Source organism: Xenopus tropicalis, chromosome 4 (genome assembly GCF_000004195.4).
Source record: "Xenopus tropicalis strain Nigerian chromosome 4, UCB_Xtro_10.0, whole genome shotgun sequence".
In the NCBI taxonomy this organism is placed as follows: Eukaryota; Metazoa; Chordata; class Amphibia; order Anura; family Pipidae; genus Xenopus; species Xenopus tropicalis.
Genome location: NC_030680.2, coordinates 126,250,856 through 126,277,568, shown reverse-complemented (window position 1 = coordinate 126,277,568; position 26,713 = coordinate 126,250,856). Strand labels below are relative to the sequence as shown.

The 26,713-nt window shown below is 44.9% G+C and overlaps 1 protein-coding gene across 1 annotated transcript; it reads left to right on the top strand.

Annotated features, from left to right (window-relative positions):
• Positions 1 to 10,415: 10,415 nt before the first annotated feature.
• Positions 10,416 to 15,929, top strand: inka1 (inka box actin regulator 1; the record flags this gene model as incomplete). The annotated part of the gene is given in 2 exon segments (NM_001097356.1): positions 10,416 to 10,581; positions 14,912 to 15,929. Coding segments are annotated over 2 exon segments (942 nt in total). The 3' UTR covers positions 15,803 to 15,929.
• Between the last annotated feature and the right edge of the window lie 10,784 nt (positions 15,930 to 26,713).

Genomic DNA, 26,713 nt, shown 5'->3' with positions numbered 1-26,713 from the left:
AGAAGAAATACAAGCACTTCCAAAACAGAACAAAATGTCATAATTCATCAAAACAGCCAAAGGATTAGTGGAGTGCCCTGAGTACACGTGTAATTCATCCTATAAATTGGATAATCCTATTGAGACAATTAATGACCCTACTGAGCAGTAAATGACAAGATAAATAGCTAACCTCCAGCCGATAACCAGTTAATTGGTTCTAGTGCTAGGGGTGAAATAAATCACCAGGGTTATCTCCCCTCCTGTTTGTTTCCCCACTTTTATTACCTCTTTCACAGTCTCCCATTCTGCCACTTTATGTGAGACACAGACATCAGGTTGCTGCCACTCAGGGCAGCCCAGTTGGTAGGGGGCAATAACATCTCTTGGTGCCCCCCATTCTTTGGCTATTTGAGGTAAAACCCCTTGTACAGTTTCCTATGTGTTATGTTTGTTCTAAAAACATGTTACAGTCTGAATTTGAGCCCTCTAATTCCAATGCCCCAAAAACTAGAGGCAAAGTTCTCTTTCTGACTCCCTAAGAACCTTGATACACGGGGAGATTAGTTGCCCCGTGCTGCAACGAATGGCAGTGCCATCCCACTGGCTATAATGTGAATTGTCGGTGGGATGGCATACGCGTCGTTGCGATGTCCCGCAGTCGCCCAAAGTTGTCTTGAAAGGAAACTTCGGGCAACTGCGGGAAGTCGTAGCGACGCATATGACATACCACCGGCGATTTACATTATAGCCGGTGGGATGGCATTGCGGGGAGATTAGTCACCAGCGACAACGAAGATTTGTTGCAGGGGGCGACTAATCTCCCTGTGTATCACTGCCCTAAGAGTCCCATCCCATAAACAGGCCCATAAACCCCTGCCTACACTTGAAAAATCTGATGTTGTGGCTGCACCTGGAGCCATTGCATCGGCCAGGGTGCAGCCACACTAAGCAGAATAACGCAGGCCAAGAATCAGCCCCTTCACAGGCATCAGCCTCCTACCTTGAAATGCAAAGTCTTGTGTTTCTTTGCCAATATCCGCCATGTGTGCCTGCCCCCGGCCCAACACAATGCATCCATGTGCAGGCACACGTGGCAGATAGTGGAAAAGAAACGCAACACTTTGCATTTCAGAGCCCATATCTGCCACATGTATACCAGGTGGTATCTGCAGGCCAAGAATCTTCCCGTGTAGCCAATTGCAGGAACAGGCCAATGCCAATGTAGCACCGGCAGATCCTAATCAGATCCATGATTATTGCCTAAAAAAGTGTGATAATTGCCACTAGTGGCACGTTCCAGTAATATCAGTGGGTGCATTCAACCAACCTTTGGCAAGTTAAGAAGCAAAAAAAACATGACTTGGCCATTTTGGTGTCCAGTTGGGCACCAGCCTTATCTTCTTTATTATTTGTCAGTGAGGCACTTGCCTATATATGGGTGTTATCCTCTATACGTAATAAATCACTCCAACTCCTCTGATACAATTGTCTGATTGGGCTTAATCTGAGAGATAATTAGTGTCTCCATGCTTTGATGCAGAGTCTGCCCAATGGCTGCACCATCTCATACAGAACAATAGTGAGTAAAAGTCAGATTTGACTAGAAAAGAGGCTGATTTTAGCTGTAGCCACAATGGCTGCTCTACAGAGAACCCAGGTCATGTGCAGTCTGATAAGCAGTGCTCTCCTTTTCTCCCTGCTCTTACCTGTATCTTTCATGGTTATATTCAGGGGCAGGCCAAGCCGACCGGGTGCCCTAGGCAACCCGGTCGGCCAACTCCGCCCGCCCGCCCGAACAACGCATGCGCACCAAAGCACAGGAGGCGGTGCAGGGGGGAGGGCGGGGCGATTAGATCGGTCATTGCCTCCGCCGCTAATGACAAGCGGCGGAGGCAATGACAAAGTAGCGCTAGGGGTAGGCAGGAGAGGCTCCTGCCTGGCTCCCCTCAATCGTTGCGCCCTAGGCAGCTGCCTCTTCTGCCTACCCCTAGTTCCGGCCCTGGTTATATTATTATGTTCTGCAGTCAGTTTCTATATAACATGGATCAGAGCTAAGGGCAAGGGCACACAGGGCAGATTGTCAGCCTGTGGATAAGTGCAGGCTGACAATCTGCTCCTATGTTTCTTGTTGTGCCTGCTCATGGAAGCCCTGAATCCGCCCAGGTGCATGCAGCCGATATCCATCAACAAACGTGAGACTTGGTATTTATTGGTGGATATCAGCTGCATATGCCTGCACCTGGATGTATTCTATGCTTTTATACATCCAGGCTGTGTTTATCTGCAGGTTGACAATCTGCCCCCAGTGCCCTTGCTCTAAGGCTACAGCCACACCAGGCTGATTCTTGGTGTGAGGATAAATGCACTACACTCCTACTAGCCTACCTTTGTGTCTCCACCTGGAGGTACTGCTTGGGCCTGGGTGTAGGCGCACAAAGCGAATTTCAGTGCTGAAAAGTAAGCATTTTAGTGTCAAAATCTGCCCTTTGTGTCTGCATCCAGGTTGACACAGTGGCCCCAGGTGCAGTTACCAAGGTAGGCTGAGGCAAGAGTAGGGGCTGATTCTCGGCCTAGAATTAGCCTGGTCTGGCAGAAGCCAGGGCCCTATTCATATATAGGCACCCAAGGGCCTGTGCCTAGGGCAGCAGTTTTAGGGGGACAACCCTTGGGTGCCTATATATTTAGTAAAAGTTAAAAACAAATAAATAAAAAACCTCCCCAGCCGCCACATCATACCTGTACTAATCTGGCAGTGGAGCTGTGGGGGGTGAGGGGGTAGCAGTGTGCAGCTAAAGTGATGTCACTTCTGGCACAAGTGATGTCATGAACTGCAGTGTATGTGACCTCACTTCTGCAACCAGAGAGGGTGAAATTAAGTCTTGTGCCTGGGGTGGGACTAGACCTAAAAAAACAGCCCTGGCAGTAGCCTTAAGGTACCAGTGGGCCCAGAGCAAAGGTTTCTTTGGTGGATCCACACTGCCCCCCCCCCAAAAAAAAATCTGTAACAGTATTACCTTCACTCTGCCTAGAGGGTGTTTTAATAGGGTTAAAAATATGGTCTGTTTTTTAATATCCAAAAAAAGTTAAACATATGAGGGGTCACATGTTTAGATTCCTGCTTAATGTTTTGTTTACTGCTTAAGGCAGCAGCCCTGAGGACGTCCCCACTCTGTGTTTACTTCTTTGGCATCAGAGTAGGTCACGGGGGGGGGGTGCATCACTAATGCAGAGAGCGTTATTGCAAATGCATTGGAAATCCATTGCGAGTAACAGACTTAGTGCCAGGCAAGGGGGTGCCTACACCTGAGTACAGGACTGCTACATGCAGTGTTTTGGCTGAAAACCACCTGTACCTGCTGTGACACGGGCAGAGAAACTGCCTCGTCTGAAATTTCCTTTAATGTGGAAACAAAACGCATTAATTTGATCCAGCAGCACACATTGTCTGGCGTCTGGGGCACATATTAACCCTAGCTGGTCGGCAGGCATTGGGTGCTGCTGAAGAGGAATAAGGCAGTGGTTCAAGGATGAAACAAGAAATAACCTATCCCTGATACAGATAACAGCCTGTAATAAAACAATATCCCTCCGTTTTATTTCTAATTCACAGTTAAAATAATAAAAAAGAGAAAATACATTTGTATGTCATTTTGTAGCTCTGTCATTTCCAGGGGGTGCTGCCATGGTGGTATTGGGACTCCCTCGCCCAGTGGACCCGGGGCAAATGCCACTTTATCCAGGACTGGATTAACAATGCTGCCATTGACCTACTGCTGTCCCCTCAGCAAAAGAGGGCCATGAGTCCACGGGTCTTATTTACCCCCGAACCTAAAAGTTCCAGGCAAAGGCAAGATCAGACTGGACCCACTTTTTCACAGGTAATGAGTAAATGTGCCTTTGTGATAGTGATATACTGTACGTGATGCTTCCAGACTGTATGAATTAAACATGTGCTTCTGCCAAGGTAAATGCAGATGCATTGTGCTTCCCTGATGCATGGCTGAATCCCTTCGGTGCAGATGCGTGCCAGTGTGATTATCTGCTTAAAGCATGGTGGGCCCAAGGTGGGCCCTGCAGGAAAAAAACTTTCACTCTGTGAGGCCACAATTGGATTGTAATTGTTACTTTTTATTACTTACATTTCTATTCAGGCCCTCTGCTATTTATCTGCCTGTCTCTTAATTACACCAATGCATGGTTGCTAGAGTAAATTGCACCCTAGCAACCAAGTATGGCAGCTCCGGAACAACAAATATGTATGGAAATAAGATTCCTGAGCAGAAGAACTCTGCCACATGTTTTATTGATCCATTCTATATTTGATATCATTATAATACATTTAATATATAAAAATCCAGTTAGGGGCATTAAAGCAACCAGGTTACTGGTCTGCCCTTGCATTCTGGTGGTAAACTGGGTGCAACTTTAGATGAGTTTTTGCCTTTCTCTGGACGTTATGCAGATTTCCCTTTGGCTAATGTTGAATGTAATGGAGGTGAGTCTTTTTCAACATCATCTACTATATTATTATGCCAATTGTGAATTAAAACACAAGTCTCCCATTCCCTGTGGAAAAGCACCCATATCCTCACTGGGGATACAGTACCATGGCATTAATGGGTGCCCCAGTGTAGTTTAGAAATACCAGTTGCTTGCCCCCAGGGTGTCATCCTGCTATTAAAAAATACATAAGCCCAGCACAAAAATGTATTAATATATGTATTAGTGCTACTAAATCTGTAATTAAAACAAAGGCACTCCCTGACCCACAGAGCTTACAATTTGCGCATAAGGCCTTTTCAAAGATCAAATGTGAGTGACCCACATCTGTCACAGCCGATATAATGGCCCTGTATAGGAATGCCACTGCATACTGTAGCAGTGCATACTGTAGCTGTAGCATACTGTAGCAGTGCATACTGTAGCAGTGCATACTGTAGCTGTAGCATACTGTAGCAGTGCATACTGTAGCTGTAGCATACTGTAGCAGTGCATACTGTAGCTGTAGCATACTGTAGCAGAGCATACTGTAGCTGTAGCATACTGTAGCAGAGCATACTGTAGATGTAGCATACTGTAGCTGTAGCATACTGTAGCAGTGCATACTGTAGCTGTAGCATACTGTAGCTGTGCATACTGTAGCTGTAGCATACTGTAGCAGTGCATACTGTAGCTGTAGCATACTGTAGCTGTAGCATACTGTAGCTGTAGCATAGCATACTGTAGCAGAGCATACTGTAGCTGTAGCATACTGTAGCTGTAGCATACTGTAGCTGTAGCATACTGTAGCTGTACATACTGTAGCTGTAGCATACTGTAGCTGTAGCATACTGTAGCAGAGCATACTGTAGCTGTAGCATACTGTAGCTGTAGCATACTGTAGCAGAGCATACCGTAGCAGAGCATACTGTAGCAGTGCATACTGTAGCTGTAGCATACTGTAGCAGATCATACTGTAGCTGTAGCATACTGTAGCTGTAGCATACTGTAGCTGTAGCATACTGTAGCTGTACATACTGTAGCTGTAGCATACTGTAGCTGTAGCATACTGTAGCAGAGCATACTGTAGCTGTAGCATACTGTAGCTGTAGCATACTGTAGCAGAGCATACCGTAGCAGAGCATACTGTAGCAGTGCATACTGTAGCTGTAGCATACTGTAGCAGATCATACTGTAGCTGTACATACTGTAGCTGTAGCATACTGTAGCTGTAGCATACTGTAGCAGAGCATACTGTAGCTGTAGCATACTGTAGCAGATCATACTGTAGCTGTACATACTGTAGCTGTAGCATACTGTAGCAGATCATACTGTAGCAGTGCATACTGTAGCTGTAGCATACTGTAGCTGTAGCATACTGTAGCTGTAGCATACTGTAGCTGTAGCATACTGTAGCAGATCATACTGTAGCTGTACATACTGTAGCTGTAGCATACTGTAGCTGTAGCATACTGTAGCAGAGCATACTGTAGCTGTAGCATACTGTAGCTGTAGCATACTGTAGCAGAGCATACTGTAGCTGTACATACTGTAGCTGTAGCATACTGTAGCAGATCATACTGTAGCTGTACATACTGTAGCAGAGCATACTGTAGCTGTAGCATACTGTAGCAGAGCATACTGTAGCTGTAGCATACTGTAGCAGAGCATACTGTAGATGTAGCATACTGTAGCTGTAGCATACTGTAGCAGTGCATACTGTAGCTGTAGCATACTGTAGCTGTGCATACTGTAGCTGTAGCATACTGTAGCAGTGCATACTGTAGCTGTAGCATACTGTAGCTGTGCATACTGTAGCTGTAGCATACTGTAGCAGTGCATACTGTAGCTGTAGCATACTGTAGCTGTAGCATACTGTAGCTGTAGCATAGCATACTGTAGCAGAGCATACTGTAGCTGTAGCATACTGTAGCAGATCATACTGTAGCTGTACATACTGTAGCTGTAGCATACTGTAGCTGTAGCATACTGTAGCAGAGCATACTGTAGCTGTAGCATACTGTAGCTGTAGCATACTGTAGCAGAGCATACCGTAGCAGAGCATACTGTAGCAGTGCATACTGTAGCTGTAGCATACTGTAGCAGATCATACTGTAGCTGTACATACTGTAGCTGTAGCATACTGTAGCTGTAGCATACTGTAGCAGAGCATACTGTAGCTGTAGCATACTGTAGCTGTAGCATACTGTAGCAGAGCATACTGTAGCTGTAGCATACTGTAGCAGATCATACTGTAGCTGTACATACTGTAGCTGTAGCATACTGTAGCAGATCATACTGTAGCAGTGCATACTGTAGCTGTAGCATACTGTAGCTGTAGCATACTGTAGCTGTAGCATACTGTAGCTGTAGCATACTGTAGCAGATCATACTGTAGCTGTACATACTGTAGCTGTAGCATACTGTAGCTGTAGCATACTGTAGCAGAGCATACTGTAGCTGTAGCATACTGTAGCTGTAGCATACTGTAGCAGAGCATACTGTAGCTGTACATACTGTAGCTGTAGCATACTGTAGCAGATCATACTGTAGCTGTACATACTGTAGCAGAGCATACTGTAGCTGTAGCATACTGTAGCTGTAGCATACTGTAGCAGATCATACTGTAGCTGTACATACTGTAGCTGTAGCATACTGTAGCTGTAGCATACTGTAGCAGAGCATACTGTAGCTGTAGCATACGGTAGCTGTAGCATACAGTAGCTGTGCATACTGTAGCAGTGCATACTGTAGCTGTAGCATACTGTAGCAGTGCATACTGTAGCTGTAGCATACAGTAGCTGTGCATACTGTAGCAGATCATACTGTAGCTGTAGCATACTGTAGCTGTACATACTGTAGCTGTAGCATACTGTAGCTGTGCATACTGTAGCAGATCATACTGTAGCTGTAGCATACTGTAGCTGTAGCATACTGTAGCTGTAGCATACTGTAGCAGATCATACTGTAGCTGTACATACTGTAGCTGTAGCATACTGTAGCAGAGCATACTGTAGCTGTAGCATACTGTAGCTGTAGCATACTGTAGCAGATCATACTGTAGCTGTAGCATACTGTAGCTGTAGCATACTGTAGCAGATCATACTGTAGCTGTACATACTGTAGCTGTAGCATACTGTAGCAGAGCATACTGTAGCTGTAGCATACTGTAGCTGTAGCATACTGTAGCAGTGCATACTGTAGCTGTAGCATACTGTAGCTGTAGCATACTGTAGCTGTAGCATACTGTAGCAGAGCATACTGTAGCTGTAGCATACTGTAGCTGTAGCATACTGTAGCTGTGCATACTGTAGCAGTGCATACTGTAGCTGTAGCATACTGTAGCAGTGCATACTGTAGCTGTAGCATACTGTAGCAGATCATACTGTAGCTGTACATACTGTAGCTGTAGCATACTGTAGCAGTGCATACTGTAGCTGTAGCATACTGTAGCTGTAGCATACTGTAGCAGTGCATACTGTAGCTGTAGCATACTGTAGCAGATCATACTGTAGCTGTACATACTGTAGCTGTACATACTGTAGCTGTAGCATACTGTAGCTGTAGCATACTGTAGCAGAGCATACTGTAGCAGTGCATACTGTAGCTGTAGCATACTGTAGCAGTGCATACTGTAGCATACTGTAGCAGTGCATACTGTAGCTGTAGCATACTGTAGCAGTGCATACTGTAGCTGTAGCATACTGTAGCTGTAGCATACTGTAGCTGTAGCATACTGTAGCAGTGCATACTGTAGCATACTGTAGCTGTAGCATACTGTAGCTGTAGCATACTGTAGCTGTGCATACTGTAGCTGTAGCATACTGTAGCAGTGCATACTGTAGCATACTGTAGCTGTAGCATACTGTAGCTGTGCATACTGTAGCTGTAGCATACTGTAGCAGTGCATACTGTAGCTGTAGCATACTGTAGCTGTAGCATACTGTAGCAGTGCATACTGTAGCATACTGTAGCTGTAGCATACTGTAGCAGTGCATACTGTAGCATACTGTAGCTGTAGCATACTGTAGCTGTGCATACTGTAGCTGTAGCATACTGTAGCAGTGCATACTGTAGCTGTAGCATACTGTAGCAGTGCATACTGTAGCATACTGTAGCTGTAGCATACTGTAGCTGTACATACTGTAGCTGTAGCATACAGTAGCTGTGCATACTGTAGCTGTAGCATACTGTAGCAGTGCATACTGTAGCTGTAGCATACTGTAGCTGTGCATACTGTAGCTGTAGCATACTGTAGCAGTGCATACTGTAGCATACTGTAGCTGTAGCATACTGTAGCTGTACATAATGTAGCTGTAGCATACTGTAGCTGTGCATACTGTAGCTGTAGCATACTGTAGCAGTGCATACTGTAGCTGTAGCATACTGTAGCAGTGCATACTGTAGCATACTGTAGCTGTAGCATACTGTAGCTGTACATACTGTAGCTGTAGCATACTGTAGCTGTAGCATACTGTAGCTGTGCATTCTGTAGCTGTAGCATACTGTAGCTGTAGCATACTGTAGCTGTAGCATACTGTAGCAGAGCATACTGTAGCTGTACATACTGTAGCTGTAGCATACTGTAGCTGTAGCATACTGTAGCAGTGCATACTGTAGCATACTGTAGCTGTACATACTGTAGCTGTAGCATACTGTAGCAGTGCATACTGTAGCTGTAGCATACTGTAGCTGTACATACTGTAGCTGTACATACTGTAGCTGTAGCATACTGTAGCTGTAGCATACTGTAGCAGAGCATACTGTAGCTGTACATACTGTAGCAGTGCATACTGTAGCTGTAGCATACTGTAGCAGAGCATACTGTAGCTGTAGCATACTGTAGCAGTGCATACTGTAGCAGTGCATACTGTAGCATACTGTAGCAGAGCATACTGTAGCTGTACATACTGTGACAGAGCATACTGTAGCTGTAGCATACTGTAGCAGAGCATACTGTAGCTGTAGCATACTGTAGCTGTGCATACTGTAGCTGTAGCATACTGTAGCAGTGCATACTGTAGCTGTAGCATACTGTAGCTGTACATACTGTAGCAGAGCATACTGTAGCTGTAGCATACTGTAGCAGAGCATACTGTAGCTGTAGCATACTGTAGCTGTAGCATACTGTAGCAATGCATACTGTAGCTGTAGCATACTGTAGCAGTGCATACTGTAGCTGTAGCATACTGTAGCTGTAGCATACTGTAGCAGAGCATACTGTAGCTGTAGCATACTGTAGCTGCTAAAAGCTCCCAGCCCAGTGGGTGCTGCTGGAGAGGAACACAGTAAGTTACACATCATCATTATCCCACATTCATGTAGCCTTACCGGCCCTTTATTAACTTTAGTTTGTTTCCCAGACTTGCTCATCCCTCCTTATCCCACACAAACTCCCCATCCCACTATCCCATCTCTCCACTTCCAACCCCTTTTGTAATGTTAACCTTTTGTGTGCTGGATTTTTCTTACCATTATAGGTAACTGTTTAAGCAATACACAATGCATAAATTGGGGGGTTCCCATCCACACCAGCACCCCTTACAGTCCGGTCCGAAACGTCCCCAGCTCTGCCAGAGAAAACTTGACCGGAATAAACCAGAAAACAATGAAAATTTCATTTCATCCAAATTTTCCCCTCTTCTAACTTCTTCCAGCCGCCAGGGGGTTAACGCTGTTCTTTCCCTTCCCAGACTTTCCCCTTTTCCCTGTGTCTGCAGCGCTGATATTTTCCATGTGCAATAAGCTCTAATTGAATTATAGGCACCCCCTCTCCCCCCTCCATTATGTCCCCCAGATCAGATTTCCTTATGTCCCCAAATCTCCCTGGGTGTGAATAAGCCGCTCTGATTGGCTTGCCTGCTGAGCCAGGAGGGCTGCTGGGCGGAGCCAAGCGCGGAGCATTAAGGCAGATTTGGGATGCGAGAGGCTCAGAAGGAGAGTAAGTGAGGGAAGTGAGAGCAGCGCGGAATCCCCATAGGCACGATAATAAGCGGCCAGGGCTAGTAGCCAGCAGGGACCAGAGCCTTAGCCACCGCCTCCCCCGGCCGCTCCTGGGACGCTTGGGTGATGCACAAACCCCACCTGGACTCCCTCACCCTCCAGCTGCGCTCGGATTTGGTAAGTTCTCTGCCATTTACCTATTTTTCGGCCGTTATTTGGGTTTTTATTGATATTAATGGAAAAAGTCGTTCAAGGGAAATCAAGTACTACTATATATGGGAAAATGGGGGTGTGTGTGTTTAGTAATATATATATGTATGTTGAGTGATTCTGCATGAAAACGACTAGGCAATGCCAAGAGGCTTTAGTAGTTGGCATAATGTGGGGAGTTTGATTTTGACAACTGATGGGTGCAGGGAAGACACCCTTGTAGTTCCTGACTGGTATTCAAAATAGGCCCTGGCATTCCAAGTACACAGAGGTCCAAACATCCCCCCCCCCCAGGACAATAAATAGTGATTGTGTATGGCATCTTACAGCAGCCCCTATGGGATTTGCCTGAATCCACAAATTGCTAATCTGGGTCTGCACCATTGGTCCTTAGCTTTTTAGGTCCCATAATGATTATTATTGTTCAGGTATGTCGTACATAGTGCAAGCAGAGTTGTCTCTGAGCATACCCTATAGGGTTATTGGGAATCCCGTGTCTGTCAGATACACATTGGCAGAGCAGTTGCAGCTTATGGACCAACATAAGACAAAAAAGTAGTTCAATTTTGCAAAGCAGTTGTTGTTACTGCTCTTCAGCAGTGGGTGATTCTTCAGCTCTGAGGAGCCGTCAGCTTCCAGGCAATGTATAGAGTTGTAGTTTAAGCTCCATTTGCTAATCCTTTGCTTGGAGCACAATCCAGCCCGTGGACCAACCCTTCAGTGTAGTCACTGTGCATTATGGAGGTCTCTACAGGAAATCCTGGTGTATATGCTTTCTATTTTAGTCAGCATCTAGATGAAAGCAAGTCAATACAAGCCCTTCATCTAGAGGGGAGGGGGGTCCTAATTATGCCTGTGAGGGACAGAGGAAAGATATTAAATAGACAAAGTTGCCCTGCATTACTATATATATATCTCCAGATGACTTATCAGACATGGCATGTATTTATTTTGTTCCTCATACCTGTCTGCTATAGAGAGTGTAGGAGGTTGGCAGAGGCAAGAGATGAGCTGACACATGCCTGCTTGTCAGATATGGGTGTTCCTTGGATTCACATTACACATGGGGTGTCTGTAATGTCTTTGGTAAATATCACATAGTATATAGGGAATAGATAGTAGCAAAGCAGCACCTAGAATTGTAACAGCCGGTCAGGCCCGGGCTGGCAATTTGTGGGTTCTGCCAAATGCCAGAGGGGCTGCTGTAAGATGCCATAGACAGTCACTATTTATTGGGCTGGTGGGGGGCTGTTTGGGGCTCTGTGTACTTTGAATTCCAGGGCCTAGTTTTAATCCCAGTCCAGACCTGCAGCCGTTCCCCCATATCATGGCTCATGGGGGCTCTGACTATTAATTCCAGGTCACTTGCCCTTCAGCATACCTTTTCGACCTTGACTCCTCCTGCACTTGGGTGTATGGTCTTATTGTTTATATATATATATACATATATGCTGCCTTTTTGCTAATTAACTACATCTGCCCCCGAGGATCTGCAACCGATGGAGGGAACAGACTTGTCTTTTCCTTGCTATAATCCCTTCTGCCCTCCAGTTTACCACTCTGCTTTGTATCCATGTCCCTATATTTGTTCACGTCACCACAGAGCTGATTGTAGCGAGACAGTGGCCCAGGAAAGGGTTAATGCCCTATTCAGATTGTGACAGCATGGTATTAGCAGCTTGCGAGTCAGGACAGGCAGGAAGCAAGTACAGGCTGCAGGAATGTCTGATCTAAGGGTGTCGGGATGAGGGCAACTTTTTATACTTCAGAGGATTTCCCTCTGCCCCCATTGTTCAAGGCTGCTGGGAGCTGCCCTGCTGCATGGGATCAGTTGGGTCAGTTCTTCGTGGTTCTGTGCAGGAAAGGGCTGCTGGTCTGTCAGGCCACGTGCTGCCTTTGTCTTAGCGCTTGCCTACTGGCATAGAAACATGTAAACTGGTTTATAGGGCAACCTGAGTGCAGTTTCATGTGTTTGTACTTGCTAACATGTTAATTTAAGGGTATTGGTGTCAGGTCAGGGACAGCCAGACTTATATGAGACTCAGATGCTGCAGAGCCGACATGTGGAAATCAGTGATGTTGGACCTGTGTCTGGGTGCTGTTGTACTACAACAGGTACAAAAAAGAATATTTCTTTCCCAGCATCCCACAATAGCTTAATGCTGCCAGGGAACACTGTGAGTTGCAGTTCATCACTAACTGCTGAGACACATGCCCAAGATCCCTGGATTGTTGTCTGGTGGTCAGACTACCTGTATTCCATCTGCTTTCTTCCCTACATAGTCTCTGCCTTGTCCCTTTCAGTCCTGCAGTCTGTGCTGTGTGTGTCCTGAGCAAACACTTCAGGTTTTTCTATAGGAGCTGTAGGGCCAATAAATCACTTTTAGGCAGTACAAGTTACAATGAGTGTTTGGGGCAGCCTATAGCATTCTGGGATATATACAAACAGTAAGGTACCAATGCAAAAGAGGGGTATTCGCCAGACTGTAGTATTGCACATACATTGAAATAAGCCCCCTGATTGCATGTAGGAACTCTGCAAAATGCCCCAATACCCTGAAAATGCATTCTATAGGTTATATGCTTCGGCTACATGCTTCTCAGCGCTTTAGTTTTTTTAGCTGAAACAGCCATTGGGTTTGGGAATTACAAATACTATGCAAGCCCAGCATTTATCTTCCTGTGATCCTACAGTACTGCTTGATCTATGCATATGTATGAATATCTTGCCCAAGCTTGTATGGGATAGCATGGGCTCATTTAGCTGATAGCCATGCTTTGGGTGAGACTCGTAGCGGCTGTGACAGGAACAATATCCCATGTCAGGGCAGGAAGTGTCAGTGGGTGAAGTGGTGACAGAGGTATGAGCCATACTGGGCAGGAACAGCCTGCAGGGACAAAATGAGGAGTCAGTGACTTTTCCCACTAAATGGCAGAAGCAGGGATTTATCTGAGTCTGTCCCACTTTCCCTAAATTATTAGTTAAATTATTAGTTAAGTTTTCAGTCCATTCTATGGCTCTGTACTTCCTATTTACCTTAAATTGGCGGTAGGAGAGGATTCCTGTGGGAGCCACTGGTTTGTGCATGGGGCTGAACAAATGGCTTCTCTAATCCTGTTTCACACAGGAAACGTAGAGGTTCTAATGGGTGTCAGTGGCCAAATATATAATAATATATATAATAATAATATAAAGTACTAAGCTGCCTTCTCCATTGCAGTGGAATAAAATGTTGGTTGTTGATCGTCAGAAAGGCCCATAAATAAAGTAATGGTCATCCAAGTCAGTCACAAATGTACATATAAATATATATAGAGAGCTCCATTTCTGTCCTGTCAGCTCCTTGGGGCCTCAGGCGAGTAACTTTATCTCCCAGCCTCAGGCACCAAATTGAGAGACTGCCGTCTGTACAGGACAGGGGCTTACATGAATGAAAGCCCTGCATATAATTAGTGGCACTTTATATAAGGATAATTATAATCCTCAGGCTAAAAGAAAGCTACTTGGGCCTTTCCCTTACTGTAGCTTCCCCCTGTCCTGTTCATATGCAGCCCTCACATCTGAAAGAGCCATTGTAGTCAGCATTAAGGAGCGCAGCAATCCAGACAGATGTTAAGCAGATGGGAGAGTGAAATGCCAGATTTAGCCAAAATAAATATGAGGAGGAGGAGTGGACTGAACACCCCCCTATTGTGGCGAGGATGGGGTTAAATGTGGGGCCACTGTCAGTGTTGAGGTCTGTGAGCTGCCGCCTGTGCCCTGAGGCTGGATGCTGTGTGCCTTGCTGCATATTGTGCAGGCTCGTGTCTCCGCTTGCTCCCTGTGGGGAGGGGGGAGGGTTTGGGAATAAGCATTTGCCTCTCCCCCTGTTCTCCGTGGAAGGAGTAGAGCCTCAGGATATGTATTTTATGGGCTCTGTTCCCCTCCCCTCTCACATTCGGGCGTGTGCCAGGGACGTGCTGCTGGAAGCCCACTCACCCACTTTCCAAACCAGCTCTGCAATGTCATGTTCCAGCTAGCCCTTCTGCCAGCTGCCTTCTACTCAGGGTGTATGTACATAAGCAGCGCGGGGTTGCACAGGCGCACAGGATGGCAGTTATGGCAGGCAGATTGGGGGCAACAAAGCACTCAGCAGTTGTGAGGGGGAATTAGGCAGTTGTGCATCGGGTTAGTGTTATTAGTTCTGAAGCAAAAAGAAAAGCAAACTGTCAATTTACAGCAATAATGTTATAAGTGAATGTTGTGCATGTTGTGCTATGTGTATTGCTCTAACTCTCTCCTGTCTCCTATTTCCAGCAGTGTATAAAGGTGTCAAGCTCTTCCCTGTGTGACCAGATGGAGTGTATGCTAAGGGTTCTCCATGATTTGAAGAAATCATCACCACCTACATCTCCAGACATTGAAAAACCATGTGTGGTCCCACCACGTAGAGCGCCAAGACGGGACAATCGTATTTCCCATCGTACTTCTGATCTGTCTGAGGCTGACTCTGCCTGCTGCATGGATCTTCCAAGCGAAGCTTCCCCAGGAAGCTGTGGACAACGGGGCCTTGAATGGGATTCTGGGTACTCAGAGGTATCAGGAGGTTCTTTGCAAGGAGAAGAGGATGGCATTGTGGACGAGGAAAATGAGACAACGGCACCCCCTGTAGTATTGAGGCGCCTCCCTACTCCATCCTGCCAGCGCCTCTCCTCAGGTGGGTTCCTCCAGTCACGACAAGGGAGAATACGGCCTAAATCCACATCAGATGTCTGCCTGGAGCAGTGGAGGGGTATTGGACTAGGGGCTGACTCTCAGGACTGGACAGGGTGCCTTCTTTCTCAGAGCCGGAGCCGTCAGCCGTTAGTTTTGGGTGATAATAGCTTTGCTGACTTGGTTAAGCAGTGGATGGACTTACCAGAGAATGGAGATGAGGAAGCACGGCGGGGCCGCTGGTTGCACAAGCCACATGGCTTCCTTGTCAGCCTGTCTGGCAATGTTAAAAGGCGTCTGGGTAACATGTCTAGAATGCGTGGCCGCTCTGAACAAGAAGCTGTAAAACGGATGTCCTGCCCTCAACTGGGCTGCCGGCCGCTGTCCCCCTACTACCACCAGTCTCTTTCGGACATTGCAGAAGCCTCATCAAATATCTTGCACTGCCGCAGTCGGCGGCCAATCATATGCAGCGAAGGGGCTGGATTCTTATAGCAATTGGCCTTCCTAGGACTCTGAACTAAACACATACATTGGGAGGATACACTGTGTGTATATATAAATGTATATTTGTACAGTTTTTATATTATTATTTCTTTTGTAATAAAAATGCATAAAATTATACAAGTACATGGTTGGTGGAGTGATTTGTACCCAGCTAGATGTATAAAGGCAACAGGGGGGTAATGGTCTGCATAGGAGATTGCAGGTAAAGGAGTCAGACAATAAAAGCAATGTAGAGTGTCATTACACATCCAGCGTGCCTATGTACAGCGAGCCGCTACTGTTGTACCTGGGGCTGATTGTCATGTAAATGTAACATTGGGATGATAATTCTGATTGCATTTGTACCAGCTGTCTGCCTGCCTACAAACAGGATACGTGTGCCTTACAAAGGACTTTGGCTGCCCTATGTTTTGCATAATAATACCCCAACACCTACCAATGGATCAGGGCCATTTACATTTTTACTTACATTTATAAAGATCTGATTGATCAGATGTGATCAATGTAGTTATTACTTTGCAGCGCTATACACCCCCAATAAAATCAGCCTGGAATGAGTTTATATGCATTTTGCATTGCTGTACAAAAATGAGCGCAGACAGCAGCATGCATTAGTAACATAGTAGGTAATGTTGATAAAAGACACTCCGGATGCAGTTCAAGCTGAAAGAGGTGAGGGGGCAACGCCTACATTAGGGGTAACAAGCTTGTGTTGAGGGTTCTGGGAGCTGTAGTTCATCACTCCTGAAAGGCCATCAGAAATTCCTGTTCTACTGGTTCAGAAGGGGCTGGCTGCAATATAGAACAAATCCCCATCCCCCCCTCACCCACCTAATTAAAGTCTCTGAATAGAAATGGACAATAGGATAATCCATTTGTTTTCACCTTCGTTATTGGATTCAAGCCTTCGCCAAATTCCAAGCGGCACAAATTCAGAAAGAGACAAAAGCAGTTTGGAATATGTCAGGTCGGCTCACAGAATCAGGGCAGAATTACTATGTTCCAGGCTGGAAATCATTCATAGAATTATATGGCACAGCAAAGACACAAAAGGCTAACAGGGGCCTCAGAGATATCTCTGTAAATAGAGAACAGGGCGAATGGGAGGTTATTGCTATCAGTTATCATATTCTTTGTATTATTATTTAGGCCTCATAAGTATAGCACCAGTGCCTGGCATAATAGCATAGTAGCGCCTAAAGCAGTAGGGGGGATATTACTGAAGTCCCTATAGCAGCACTGGGGTAACTGTACAGTAGAGATGTAGTTGCAGTGGGCAATAATAGCACAGGAATCCCTATAGTCACTGTGGGAATACTAGGTCATTAGCGTCTATAGTTAAAGTGGGGTAATGGCACATTAGTTCTTGTATTAGCAATGGGGTAAAAGCACAAACATATAATACAGTCTATGTATGTATATTTTTATAGCTCCATTTGTATTCTCTGTGCTGTACAAGTAGGGGGAACAGCACAGTAGCACCTATAGAAGCAGTGGGGATAATAGCCCTGATTAACTTAGAGATAATAGCCCAGTAAATTCTATAGAAGCAGTAGGAATATAGGTGTTGCTCATTCTGAGGCCCATCATTTGTTAATGAAATACAAAACCTATCACCCGCTGTGTCTGGCATTGTGCTTCAACGACAGATGAACGGCCTTCCATTAATCTGTCCTTAATAAATAATAGGGCTGTGCAAAGTCTGTTTTGCCCCCAGCCATGCCACCATAAAGGACAGCTCTGGCGCCAACAATGACAGTCAGTTCTGTGCAGTAGGGATTTGGGTATGACAAGCCTCTTCTTCCAATAAGTACAGAAATAATTTCTTGGCCTTGACAAATATGAGCTGACCACAGAAGATTATTCTCTTGGGTGGGGACAGGGGGTAAGGTTAGGTGTGGTGTGTTGTGTGAGCCTCGCTATAACTGAGTGCCATCTGCATTAAAAATCAGAACTGGGGGTACAATTTTTGGCCTATGAAATTTTGTTCCAAATCTTATAATCAAAAGGGGATATAGGGCTCAACGCAGTTCACTTGTATCTGTGGGTGAAAGTGAGTGGAAATCACAATTGTATATTGTACAGTTTGGCCACATACATGAATGTCCAAGTTGCACTGATCCAACTGATTGAGCAGAGAGTGAGTGGCCAAATCGCTCACTAGGTGGCCCACACATGGACTGGTGATCAAAGGGTGCAGTGGGAAATGATTGAATTGTGTAGAGTTATCAGTGCGTATCTAGCATTGACAACCACTAGGCCACTGCTCTTTAGGCTAATGTTGAGTTAGATCTCGGCTGACTAACCGCTATGAAATGTCTTTCCAGTAAGAGTCACCAGTGGGAAGGCCTACGCATCAATTCCACTTTCCTAAGTTGTGGAAAGTTTTCTCCTGCAGGCAAAATTGCACAACTATGGAGAGCCAAAGCAATGTGTAGGCCTTTTCACTGGCGATTCCTATTGGTGGAAAGGCATTTTAGAGCGGTTAGTCGCCTGTGGTAGCAGAAATCTATTGGGGGGACTAACTGACGAAGCACATACATTTGCTCTCCCCAAGCTACATAAGTTAAATCTGTCCTTTTGTGCTGAGGTTCCTGTATGAGTGAGTTCATAAAGTCTCCCCTAGGTTTAGCTGCAACTAAGCCTGCCTGTGTACTGACGCCGTACAGAGGAGACAATGCCAGGTCCATATGTACAGCCTGGGCATATACACAGAGGCCCTGATTGCTTGCACCGTATGCTGTATACATATGAAGATATAAGATAAAACATCAAGTTTAGGGGCAAAATTGTATGAAGGCCTTGTCCTGAAGGTTTTGACTTGAGTGAATCCAAGTCATTGTGCTGAGAATTTTTATTTGGCTGTCATGGGGTCTGCCCAATATTACTATGTTAAACCTTACACAGAAAGTTAACTTTGTTTAGTGAGGTCACCAAACTGGTGCATCTTGGTCCAGTTTGGACATCCAGATTGAGGACCAAATTCCCATAATAACAGAGGCCTATACTCTACTGGGAGAGGACATCAATGGCCTATGGCAGTCCTCAAACCAACAGGATTTCCAAACCTGTCTGAATGATATCTGATGGACTCTGTGCCAGATATTGGCCAATCTTTTGGCCCCATACATAGGGCAATAAACTCCCAACTCAGTCTGGAGTACCAGTCAGCAGCTAACAGGCCTGGACTGGGATTCAAAACAGGCCCTGGCATTTCAACCACACAGAGGTTGTTGATTGCGATCCTTGCTCCAACTGCACCTATTCCCATCATTGTATTTCCATTGTTTGGCCTTATAAGAATAGTATTAGGCAAATATTGCTCACCTTAGGTGGGCGATATCAGAAGAAAGATCCGCTTGCTTGGTGACCTCACCAAGCGATCAAATCTTTGGGTGTATGGCCACCCTAAAAGTCCACTTAAGTCAATTGGATTAAAAGTAAATGGTTCTTTTACTGGAGCCTATTTTACCTCACTGTAACAGTTTAGAGGGGCAGCTGCTTCTGGTAGCGGAGGAGTTAATCGTCAGAGCCGGCACGCTGCAGTGTTAGGACATGTTGAAGGGTTTTGTGTATCACACCTCTGCTGTGCCTGTACTGTATCTACTATAATTAGGCCCCATTATAAACTGCTTCCTGCTCCAGAGCTGAAGCAAAGAGGTAATTAACCCTCTGACAGGGCTCAGCAGCCCACAAATGATAAGGGAGAGCCCCAGGCATCAGAAATCCTAAAGTACAGAGATAAGGGGCCTGGACCAGTCCACATTGCAAAACCATTATACTTTGGCCTGCATTTGGCCTGTATCATCCCAGCTCCCAGTTATGCCTATGCACGAGCGACATCCTGACATGCTGAAAGTATATGAATATATAGTATGAATCTATTCGCAAGCATAGTTAGGATTTCTCCTTGCCAGTGTTATTGCGGGTAGGGACCACATTTGGAAAGGATCATGCCAACTGATCATGCTGAAAAAAAACATTTTTATTACTGATTACTTTTTTATATATACTGTATATTCTTGTTATCAGGGAAAAACCAGTACATTACATAAAAATTCAGCTGTTGCCATGGTGATAACCTCCCCTGCATTAGATTGCTTGTATGGGATTATAGCTGGAATAAGAGCCATCACTTCAGGAAGTGTAAATTGTTGGCATCTGCTGTGCCTATTGTCTATACAGGGGCTGCTGCCCAGACAAACATGTCATTATTGTTACTCCATGCATCGGAACCCAGTCGGGATATAGAAGGATAATCTCTGCCTAATCAAAGCAAAGCTACAAAGTGTAAAAAATGTAAAAATGATGCCAATTATTTATATTCTTGTTTTTTGGGTGCCATACTGATCAGTTAAAATAGGGCTGCCACCTCTTCTGGAAAGAATTACAAGCCTTCTTGTTTAAAGGAGAACTAAAGTCTAAAATATATATAGCTAGAATGCTGTAATTTATATGACCGGTGTAGATACCAGCACAGTGCTCCAGCAGCCCTATTGTTGGCCTGGCCTTTGTTGCAGCCACTCAGAGGCACTGAAAGGATATCTGCAAAGACTTCCAGTATTATAGCGAGAATCACATGACTGACTTTTGTCGCGGATGTGACACAACCTCCTGTCATTTCCTGTCGTATGGAGGAAGTGATAGCAAATGGGATGTAGTTGTGATGCTTTCATAGTCATGGAGATTTGTGTGTTTTAGCAGAGGCAATTCTCAGTATTGTCTATGGCAGGGTATTTTCTGGCATTTAGTAGCCATAAAAAGAAACTGCTACTAGTAGCTCCATGTGTCTTGACCCTTAAGGTGGCCATACACGGGCCGATTTTTTACTTACAAACGACCGATTCCCGAACGATCCGATGCTATCGTTAAGTTATCGTATAGTTGGTGGTGTACGAACGATCGTCGGCCCACTAAACGAGCCAACATTATCGTCCCCAAAATCGATCGGCCAGGTTTAAAAATTTTGGTCATTTAACGATAAAATCTGCCAGTTGGTGTGAGTGTCAGACATTTGTCTTTCAACGATTGTTCTCTGCGCATGTCACGATTGCCAGCAGCGGAAGTCAACGACATTCGATCGTATGTAGATGTACGATCGTACGTATTTTACGATAATGATGCGACGAAATCTTTCCCGAATTATCGTTGCCCGTGGATGGCATATCGTATGGGAACTCGATCGCCATACGATCGTTTGTCGATATAATCGTTCATCGCACAACGAGCGAAATCGCCTCGTGTATGGCCACCTTTAGGGAGGTGATAATAATCTTCACTACCGCGGGCGACTAATATCCCCAAAATGCCATTCCACCAGTGAAAATGTAAATCGCCGGTGGGATGGCATACGCAGCGGGGTGATTTCAGTGAAAGGAAACTTCTGCCTATGCCTTCCCGGCGATTTACATTTTCGTGGGATGGCATTTCGGGGATATTAGTCGCCCGCGAACAGGAAGATTTGTCGTGGGCGACTAACCTCCCCATGTGCCAGAGCCCTAAATCTGTCATACAGCTCTGCCCAATTTTTTCCAGAATAACCAGATTTGACACAGAGAATGATGTCACTCCAATTATGTTGTAGGGTCCCACAACATGTAGTAATTCTTAATTAATTATTAATTCTTACAGCTCTACCAATCAATAACCCTAATTCACTCAATTACATTTCAAGGTTTTTCCTGGGTCAGAATGGTGGACACGCACTCAGCCATTCTACAAACAGTTGAATCAATTTTCACATTCGATTTTCATTGCATGTATGGGACCCCTGCTGAGCAATTTGGCCAACTAATCCACTCAACCAAAGCTGATGGACCAAAACAAATAACAAGACCATGAGATGACCTGATAAAGTGCATGCATGGGCTGCCATCAGGTGACCTGGAATTAAACGAGCCACACTTTCCCACACTTCCATACATGATCCAACCAACCTGATTGAGTGCAAGCTGGCAAGGTAGGCACACTCCTCGATGCTCCATGATCTCTCTCCAGTGTAAATATATACCATTTATAGATCAGTCTATAATGATACTAGTCCCAAATCTCTAACATCTAATCTCCTTGATACTTCCTGCCCCTGGCTAAATATGGCTGGAAATAGTTGGGACTGTCAGGCAACATTCCTGATATTTTAGTTCCTATTATAGGCTTAAGTAAGTATTTTGATCTTGTATTAGTTTCAAATGTAATCTTCGGTTAGGTTCCCCATAATTTATTCTATAATACCCAAGAGCTGTGAATATATTATAATATATATCCACTTTGAGAAAGGCTGCGGAAGCAGCCGAAACGTCAGTTGTATGCTGTGAAAATAAATCACCATTTTTCTTCAACTAAGACCTGTGAGTGCGATATCTTTTCTGTATAATATATATCCCAATATAAAGTATATATGTAAAGTATACAGTAGCTATTGGTTAATAATCAGTTATGTTATTTCTGTCACATGAAGCCCCTTTTGTAAAATTTGAGGTTATTTGAGGTTAACTGCCTTTATTTGGTCTTAGGACTCCTCAGTGACTTCAAGTATCTTTGTAATTTACAATTGGGGGTACAAACAACAACAAGAGCCCCTCTGCACTCACCCATTATCAACATATATAGGACATTAAGACATTCTGTGCATTAAGCTACCAAGAAATGCCCTCCCCTTTAAGCAAAACAGGGATTGTTTGTCCATATATTGCAATATACTTTAAGCTTTAAGTCATCCCTTTTGACCAGTTCCTACACTGACTTAAGCAACTCATTAAGATTTCTACTGCTTCAATATACATTTAGCAAAGGGACTAAGTTTTACCTGCAACTTTTTTGCTTTCAAGTTTAAAACCCCCAAATGGTTGCCCTTTTATTGGCTCCACTGGGATCACCTGACTGTAACTGGGAAGGGTGGGAGCTACAACATGGAGCTGGCCACTGCTCCTGTATAAACTATAGCAAAAAAGGGAAAGTTGTGCTCAACCACTAAAATTTTAAACCAATTGGGGGTACATTATTCCTCTAATATTTGGGCCATCCTTTTTTCACTTTGCTGCTTTATGATTCACTTTTTCTTTTCTTGCAGTGACATCATTTTTCTGTTCCCCATTGTGCTTTTGCTAATTGCTGCTCTCTGTCAGAGTGCTGGGTACATCCATGCTGCTATATTAAGTTACATTTACACAGAGACAATGGGGTCACGTCTGGGTTTTTAGAAAATGAGGAGCATTCTCAGTGGCAGGGAGGGGGTTAAGTGCGTCTGGCGATGTGCAGCTGGACCTGGCGGAAGTTAGGGGGATCTGCAGACTTTTTTGTCCCACTCTGAGATCTTTCAGCTGTGTTATGACAGGTTCCGTATGGGATCAGCGCCAGACAGACTGCTTAACTGCTTCCAAACTAAGGGGAGAAAGCTGAAATGGGCATGTACCAGCCAAGCCAAAGTACTGTATCTGGGAATGATATTGCTACTAACGCAGGGAAAGGAGATGGGAGTTGGGTTCACAAGATAGAGAATGGCGCTGTGGGGATCTCACTTCCTCTGATGGGTTATACAATGGGAAGAGAAATGATGAATTTATCCTTTTCAGACACAAAACAAAAACAAATTATCTACATTCCCTTATAAATAGCCATGCATGAAAAATGTATTGTGCAGGAGCGACCTTAAAGGTCTTGCAACACCATGTCCGATGCAACCTCTCCATTATTGCACGAGGCTACACTCCTAGCATTTATGTATTTTCATTCATTTATAGACATTGCTTTTCTGCTTATGTCTTGTAAAGCATTGTGTACATGTGTGGCGATACATAACTAAATAATTACAATACATTTTTCCACAGCAAACATCTATATATATGAGGAATGTTGGGATGAATACATGTGCATATACTATATATATATATATACCATGAGTGTACAAAGGGGCAAGTTGGAAGGAATACACCGAATGTGGGGTTGCAGAGGATTAAGCACAACCCTGCACTCTACCTATCCCAAATTACAAAGGGGGTATTGAAAGGAGTACATCCAAGTGAAAGGGGGTCTGCACAAGTCATACAGATTGATAATGGCAATACCATTTCTACCAGTTCAGTATCAAAGACAGCAGGCAATGAGCTTCATTTGGTTTGGCTGGCCAGGCCAAGCAATTCTATCCACACAGTCTTTGGCCACATTGAGGATAAATCAGCCTCTGAACCTGGGGTAAAAGGAATACATATTACTGCTGGAATGTTGAAAACCTGAATATGGCAAACATGAACCCCCCCATGTCCTCTGTCCCATTGATGTGACAAAATGCGCACACTTTGCGCTGCACAGATTCGTTGCTGCTGCTTTTTAAAAAGTAGCTGCTACTAAACCACGTGTCTTTACCCTAAGAGGTCCATGATACCTACAGTATATCTGTTTCTGCTATGCCCCCCACCCGAGGCCCTAATACTGCACCTTCCACACTTAACAGGACAGCACACAATGACCTCTGTGCTGTGTCTTCATGCAGCATGTGGGGATTCTGAGAGTTGTAGTTTAAGAACTAATATAATTTATGTTTTATAATTTTATACCTTAATTTATTATAAAGCTTTGCTACATTAATGCTACAATCATTAACCTTATTTTACCTTGTAGAGTCGCTTTCTCTGCTCTGCCCTAACTCCGGCCCAGTATGTTCTATCAGTCTTTTCTCTTAGGGTGAAGACACACGGAGCTACTACTAGCAGCTACTTGTCTTGGCTACTAAAAAAGACAATGCTGATCATTTACTGATAACTGTCTCTACATGTGTTTTAGCAGAGGCAATTCTTAGTATTGTCTATGGCCGGGTATTTTCTGGCATTTAGTAGCCGTGAAAAAGTAGCTGCTACTAGTAACTCAGTGTGTATTCACCCTTACAGAGGGAGAAATGGATTTGTCTGATTAAATCCTATGGAAACAGAAACAAGCTGTAAGATACAGAGAGTGCTGACCTAAGAAAGCAAATTGAAGGCCATGTTCCTTTCTGCTCCCATGTGTTGGCAGCTGTTACTCACTGACACTGTTCTGAGGTTGTGGCCCTGTTGCTCTGTGGCCCCAGTATCATTACTGGATATGTTGGTAAATAACTGTGTAAACAGTAAATACTAAAGCGTGCTGCTGCTAAACACATACACGCCGCTCCCACCCCTTTGTGTGAACACATCACTTCAGCCACATGGGACAATATTTGGATAAGGCTCTGGTTACAGCATAAACCAATTTAATGGGCTGTGAAGATATCCAAGGTCTGTAAAGCAAAGTTAAAGTGCAGATAAAGTTACAGTATGACAGATATAATACTGCTGGCATATTACAATTTAAAATAAGGGTCCCCATTTCTTTACTAAATTATTCCACCCCCGCCCAAGAACCCTATCCCTCCCCAGAGTCACAACCTTCCTTTACAAAATATCCAGCTGCTGTTGTATGGATTCTACCTATTGCTACTGCTTCCCTAGCAAACAATTATATCACCCTACTATATCTGCTACCCCACAACTGCAATTCATCATCCCCCCTACTACTATAGGCAGAATGTTTGCCTACTATACCAGCTATCCCACAGCCACAGTCCCTTCCCAGAGGCTATTATCCCCCCACTGCTACTATAGGCACCATCTCTCCCTACTATACCTGCTATCCCACAGCCACAGTCCCTTCCCAGAGGCTATTATCCCACTGCTACTATAGGCACCATCTCTCCCTACTATACCTGCTATCCCACAGCCACAGTCCCTTCCCAGAGGCTATTATCCCCCCACTGCTACTATAGGCACCATCTCTCCCTACTATACCTGCTATCCCACAGCCACAGTCCCTTCCCAGAGGCTATTATCCCACTGCTACTATAGCCACCATCTCTCCCTACTATACCTGCTATCCCACAGCCACAGTCCCTTCCCAGAGGCTATTATCCCACTGCTACTATAGGCACCATCTCTCCCTACTATACCTGCTATCCCACAGCCACAGTCCCTTCCCAGAGGCTATTATCCCACTGCTACTATAGGCACCATCTCTCCCTATTATACCTGCTATCCCACAGCCACAGTCCCTTCCCAGAGGCTATTATCCCCCCATTGCTACTATAGGCACCATCTCTCCCTACTATACCTGTTATCCCACAGCCATAGTCCCTTCCCAGAGGCTATTATCCCCCCACTGCTACTATAGGCACCATCTCTCCCTACTATACCTGCTACCCCACAGCCACAGTCCCTTCCCAGAGGCTATTATCCCACTGCTACTATAGGCACCATCTCTCCCTACTATACCTGCTATCCCACAGCCACAGTCCCTTCCCAGAGGCTATTATCCCACTGCTACTATAGGCACCATCTCTCCCTACTATACCTGCTATCCCACAGCCACAGTCCCTTCCCAGAGGCTATTATCCCCCCCACTGCTACTATAGGCACCATCTCTCCCTACTATACCTGCTATCCAACAGCCACAGTCCCTTCCCAGAGGCTATTATCCCCCCACTGCTACTATAGCCACAATCTCTCCCTACTATACCTGCTATCCCACAGCCACAGTCCCTTCCCAGAGGCTATTATCCCCCCACTGCTACTATAGGCACCATCTCTCCCTACTATACCTGCTATCCCACAGCCACAGTCCCTTCCCAGAGGCTATTATCCCCCCACTGCTACTATAGGCACCATCTCTCCCTACTATACCTGCTATCCCACAGCCCCAGTCCCTTCCCAGAGGCTATTATCCCCCACTAATACTACAGGCACCATCTCTCCCTACTATACCTGCTATCCCAGGTACTATCCCTAGTATAGTACAGGTGCTGCTTTGCTCACGCACATTAGAAAATGTAAATATGTTATGTTCACACATTTTAGCAGTATGCTCTTCAGTATGTAGATGCTTCTAGAGCCATAT